Source organism: Rhincodon typus, chromosome 35, assembly GCF_021869965.1.
Source record: "Rhincodon typus isolate 14 chromosome 35, sRhiTyp1.1, whole genome shotgun sequence".
NCBI lineage: Eukaryota > Metazoa > Chordata > Chondrichthyes > Orectolobiformes > Rhincodontidae > Rhincodon > Rhincodon typus.
The window spans coordinates 18138095-18144289 of record NC_063366.1 but is presented as its reverse complement, the minus strand read 5'-3'; the positions used below and the strand labels follow the sequence as shown (position 1 = coordinate 18144289).

Genomic DNA, 6195 nt, shown 5'->3' with positions numbered 1-6195 from the left:
ACCCACCCGTTTTCAAGAAAGCAGAAAGTGCTGGAGAAACTCAGTAGGTTCCGGCGGTATCCGTGGAGAGAGATGGCACAGTTAATGTTTCAGGTCTGGTGCCCCTTCTGCAGAATTGATAGTAACTAGGTCAAGGTCGTATACGCGGAAGACAGGGGGACTGCGAGGTACGGAGTAAACAATAGGCACGGACAGAGCCCAGAGGGAGAGGAAGACAGGCAGACAAAGGGATGGCTAATGGTAAGCCAGGGAGAAAGCTGTTAATGGGGAACCATGAGTAGCTGAAAATGGGTTGGCTGTGCTGAGAACAGCTCCTACACCACGTCTTCTCAGCTCCTAACAATTCTGAAGAAGGGCCACTGGACCAGAAATGTCGACTTTTCCTGCTCCTCTGATGCTGCCTGACCCGCTGTGTTCCTCCAGCTCCACACTGTGTTACCTCTGACTCCAGCATCTGCAGTTCTTACTATCTCCCTCTGCACAGATGCCGCCAAACCTGCTGAGTTTCTCCAGCAATTTCCGACCCTCTTTCAGATTCCCAGCATCCGCAGTTCTATGTGTTTTACTCAACTGTGTTCTCTTGAGGGAGGGGGAAATCTGCTACCCTCGCCCGGTCTGGCCTATACGTGACTCCAGACCCGCAGCAATGCGGTTGACTCTCGACGCGATGACCCTGAAATCACCCAGCAAGCCACTTGTTTCGGTTAGCGGAGGTTGGACAATTAGTGCTGGCACCCATAAGCCATCGAAGAGTGTGTTTAGGAAAGAGGGTGTTGGAAATATAGATCCACAGTCACCTGAAGGGAAGATGTTTTGGGGGTTTGGGGTTCAGGTTATCTGGGGCTAACCCACCCATTAAGTTTATCTGATCAGACTTTGTGCTGCATTTGTTTGGCTCCCAGCCCCACTTGTTGCTCCCAACATTAATCCCCTTCGAAGTCGGGGGTGTTAACATCAGCTGTGTGGTTGGGGAAGGGTGGGCTTGTGGAGGCTTGCATTCTGTCAAAGTCTCGTGGGATCCCTGCATGACCACGTCATAGAATCCCTACGGTGTGGAAGCAGGCCATTTGGCCCATCGAGTGCACAAGGGCCCTCCGAAGAGCATCCCAGCCAGACCCACCCCATCCCTGCAACCCTGCATTTCCCATGGCTGACTCATCTAGCCGGCACGTCCCAGGACGCGATGGGGCTATTTAGCTATGAGCCAGTCCACCCAACCTGCACACCTCCTCCACTGTGGGAGGAAACCCACACAGACACGGGGAGAACGTGCAAACCTCTCACAGATAGTCGAGCCAGGGTCCCTGGTGCCGTGAGGCAGCAGTGCTAACCACCATGTTGCCCCCAGTTAGGTTAAAATGAGTGCCCTGACTAAGTGGCTCCTGGTTTGAGATCGCTGAGGGTGGAAGGAATGAGGGATGGGATTTTCCAAGAAGGAAGGTTCCCAGCTACCCCAAAAGATACTGAGCATTTTGACACAGAGAAGCAGGTGGACAGGTTAAAGGTGTCGGACAGGTTCCTGTTGTTTGTTAAGTATACTTCATATCCCGAAGGACAAGAAAGGGCGGTGTCATAAGTAGCTGCAGGTCTAAAAGATCAATTTAAAAAGCCCTGGGAGCTCTCTCACTTCACTGAATGTTAAGAGATGATGGGACAGAGCATTTAGTCTCTGCTTCTATGGGTCCTGCTGCCCTCCATCTGGGACAAGCAAAGAGTGCTTGCCTTCTATCATTGAAGATGATCGTGACATCATCGCAGAATCCTTTGAGTTCAGTTTCATGCGTTAAACATTAACCAGGCCCACTTGAATGCTGTTCCACATTGGGCATGTGGACTGCGTTGAGTATGGAAGAGATGTTTGCCATTGGGTTCAGCAGGTTAACTACGCTGTGGGGAGAGATGAACGGAGCTAATGTGTCGAATCCAGTGTGAATCTTCTTCGGCAGAGTTCTTGAGTTCTGAAGAAGAGTCACTTGGGCTCAAAACTTCAGCTCTGTTTCACTCTCCATAAAAGCTGCCGGACCTGTTGAGTTTTTTCCAACATCCTACCACATCTGTTGCAGATTTACAGCATCCACAGTATTTAGAGTCATAGAGTCATACAGCACAGAAACAGACCCTTTGGTCCAACTCGTCTATGCTGACCAGGTTTCCCAAACTAAACTAAGTCCAAATTGCCTACATTTGCTCCATATACATCTAAACCTTTCCTATCTGTGTACCCATCCAAATAGCTTTAAAATGTGTTAACTGTACCTGCATTTACCACTTCCCCTCTGTATACAAACCACCCTCTGTGTGATAAAGTTGCCTCTCAGATCGCTTTTGAAATCTTTCTTCTCTCAACTTAAACCTATGCTTTGTAGTTTTGAACTCGCCAACCCTGGGGGAAAGAACCTTCTGCCAGTCACTTTATCCGTGCCCTTCATGATTTTATAAACCTCTATAAGGTCACCCCTCAACCTCCTATGCTCCAGTGAAAAAGTCCCAGCCTTTCCAGCCTCTCTTTATAACTTAAACTCTCCAGTCCCGGTAACAACCTGGTAAATCTTTTCTGTACCCTTTCCAGTTTAGCAACCTCTTTCCTATAGCAGCCACTAGAAATTTGTAAAGGGCTTTTTGTGAGTAGTTGTCCCTGTTTTACTTAAAACAAATGGTGCGCGCAGTCTTTGTAATCGCAATAACTCCGGCAGTAAATTGAGGCCCAGGTCAATTGGAAGGAGTTATTGCGATCAACTTCACAAAACTTCCATCCCATTACGGACCTGCCATTCTCCGCTTTGTGTCTGTCCGTGTGGTTAATTCAGTGCCCGTGACACTTGAATTTCTGCTGTGTCTCCCGAATTACCCCCCAGAAACTCCTGCCATTGCTGCTCCACCTGCTAGGCTCCCTTTCCAGTCAACTCTGGCCAGCCCTTCAATTATAATGCCCTTACATCTGATTCCACCTTCTCCCTCTCAAACTGCAGGGTGAATTCTATCATATTGTGGCATTTGGTATTATCTAGTTATTCTGTGTTTGTTTACGTTAGTCTGGTGACTGATCTCTGCTCACCGGACTTGACCGTTAAGCTTGGAGGATGACCCAGAGCTAAGCTAAGCGGTGACATTTGTGGAACTTTGAAGCTGAGTTTGGATAGACGTGGGCGCGGATATTTTGTGATCGTAGAAAGATGCTAAAAGCGTTGTTTTTAAGCCCGCTGCCCGCTTTGAAACTATCGGCATCTGTGCATTGCTGTGAGGGAAATCCACAAGACTTGTCACTCTGGAGTTTGCGGAGCTCATGTTTCCTGCTAGACCTCTGCTCTCTTCCCAGAAACAAGCTGATGCCATGAGGAAGAACATCGAGTCTGAGTTTGCCAAGATGCGCCAATACCTGCGGGACGAGGAAAAGATCCTGATGGGCAAGATTAAGAAGAAGGAAGACAGCATCCTGCAGCAGCTGGAGGAGAACCTGAAGGCAGCCTCAGCAGAGAGGGCCCTGTTGAATGAACGTATCGTGGATGTACAGCAGAGGATGACTATGAAGGATGCAGAGATCCTCAAGGTAAGCCGCAATTGTACCTCAGCGTGATGGGCAGACGCAGCATCAAGAAGGGTTCAAGTCGAGGGGTTAATTTGGGCCAAACCTACTCCTCGCTGACTCCAGAGGAGTGCCATATCGGGAATGGGTGGCCATTAAAACCCCCTTGTGACCCACTCCTGTCGGTTTTAAGTCATCATAGGCCAGAATCGCCCCTATGTTGGGATAGAGGATTTGAGGCACTGCGGAGCTAGTGATCACATCAAGCCTGATGCAAGCTTATGCATCAGAAGCAACTGTAACCCAAAGGCTGGGGCATCCTCTCAAGGGTCACAGGGAATGGCAATGTGTCCCGAGAGTCCAGTTCTCAAGGATGGAGTAAAACCTTGGGGGGTGGGGTAGACTTACAGGCCGTCCACACCTTAAAAAAACACAGCCAGTCATGGATGGGATGTCTTCTGGTCGGGGTGGGTGGGAGGGGTGGTGGTGGGGGGGCGGGGGGTGGGGGGGAAGGGGAAGGAATTTGGTCAAGTTGATGCTGGGAGGAGAATATTCCAGAAGGTTGCCTGGGTGTAAATTATGAGAATTGGTAGTGGCATGCACAGTCAGTTGGAGCTCAGATGGTATACTCTCAGGCGGGTTTGATGGTAGTAGGCACTGAGTGGGAGTTAGAGGGTTTGGAACGAGTGGTGTCGGGGGTAATTTCGGCTCAGATGCTGAGGATGTTGTAGTCTCAAGTTGGGAAGTGGATCCCATACTGCTTGAGTTTAATGAGGGTTCAGTTGAAATGCTGTGCGCGTGCTGATGGCATTGGTTCCTGGTCAACTGCTGCCTTGATTTTAAAGTTGAATTCCTTCTATGTAAGCCCATCCTTTAATCTCCTCCAGGCCTAGAGCCCTCTGAGGTATCTGTGCTCCTCTGAGTCCAAGCCTCTTGATCAGCCCTGTGTTAATTGCTCCACCATGAGTGACTGTACCTTCCCCTGGCAATGCCCCAAGCTGTAGAATTCCCTCTGTAACCTCCTTGACACTGTCCTCTACTCCTTTAAGATGTGACTTAAAACGCAACCCTTTGCCCCAAGCTTATGGACATAGAGTCATAGAACCACTCTCTATGTATAAAAAAGGTTGTCCCTCATGTCCTTTTTAAGTCTTTCATCTCTCACTATAAAAATATGTCCCCTAGTTTTGAGCACCCCCCACCCTGGGGAAAAGACCTTTGCTATTTGCTCTGTCTATGCCCCTCATGATTTTACAAACCTCAATAAGTTCAACTCCTACTCTCCAGTGAAATAAGTCCCATCATATCCATCCTCTCCCCATATAACTCAAACCTTCCATTCCTGGCAACCCCCTGGTAAATCTTTTCTGCATCCTCTCCGGCTCGATAATATCCTTCCTATAACAGGGCGACCAGAACTGGACACAAATACTCCAGAAGAGGCCTCACCAATGTCCTGCACAACCTCATCATGACTTCCCAATTCCTAGACTCAACGGTCTAAAAGCTTACAAAGCGGCCAAAAAGTTGTAATCCTGAAGAATTGGGAGATGTTTAGAATTAGCAAGTAGGACAAAGAAATTGATAAAGATCTCCCCTTGTATGGCTTGGTGTCTAATTTTGCTTTTTAACTGCTTCTGTGATGGGCCTTGGGACATTTTATTAAGGCAAAAGTCCCTCAAGATGATGAGTTTGTTCTTGAATACGTTTGGATTTTGTAACGTTTGACTGTCTATTATTTCCATCTGTGCCACCTCTAACCTTCTGTACTTTTTTGTGTCCAGGACATAAAATTATTCCTTGATGGGTATGTAATCTTTTGTCTATATTTCAGATTTTAATTCTGTCAGCTAATTATTGCCGTGAATTATGATTTTGTTGTAAGTACCATCTTAAACAAATTTGGTGAACAAGTGTGTATCGTCAGGAGAAATTGATTTCCGAATTGCTTGCTAGTAAATGCTAAGTGCCAGCCTTTGGCAGGAGAGTGAGCAGGGAAAGCAAACCCACTTTGTCTCCAGACATTAGAGTCATACTGAATAGAATTGTAGAAACCCTACAGTGTGGAAGCAGGCCATTCGACCCATCGAGTTCCCACCAACCCTCCGAAGAGCATCCCAGGCAGACTCATATCCCTCCTTACTCTATCCCTATAACCTTGCATTTCCCATGACTAATCCACCCACCCTGCACATCCCTGGACACTGTGGGCAAATTAACGTGGCCAATCCACCCTAACCTGCACATCTTTGGACTGTGAGAGGAAACCAGAGCACCCGGAGGAAACCCATGCAGGATGGCGCAAACGCCACTCACAGACACATGCATACACACACACACTCACACACACACACACACACACTCACACACTCACACACATATATATACACACACACTCACTCACACACACACATATATACACACTCACACACACATATATACACACACACTCACTCACACACACACATATATACACACACACACACACATATATACACACACACACACACATATATACACACACACTCACACACACACACACATATATACACACTCACACACACATATATACACACACACTCACACACACACACACATATATACACACTCACACACACATATATACACACACACTCACACATATATACACACACACATATATACACACACAC

At 47.6% G+C, this 6195-nt stretch overlaps 1 protein-coding gene across 2 annotated transcripts in view; it reads left to right on the top strand.

The window, feature by feature from the left end:
• Positions 1-6195, top strand: part of LOC109921078 (E3 ubiquitin-protein ligase TRIM39-like) — a 25667-nt gene that overhangs the window by 12773 nt on the left and 6699 nt on the right. For both annotated transcript variants that reach the window (XM_048616755.1, XM_048616754.1), the window contains exons 3-4: positions 3317-3547; positions 5308-5330. In XM_048616755.1, the coding sequence (XP_048472712.1) occupies positions 3317-3547; positions 5308-5330 (254 nt within the window). The remainder of the gene's footprint in view (positions 1-3316; positions 3548-5307; positions 5331-6195) is intronic.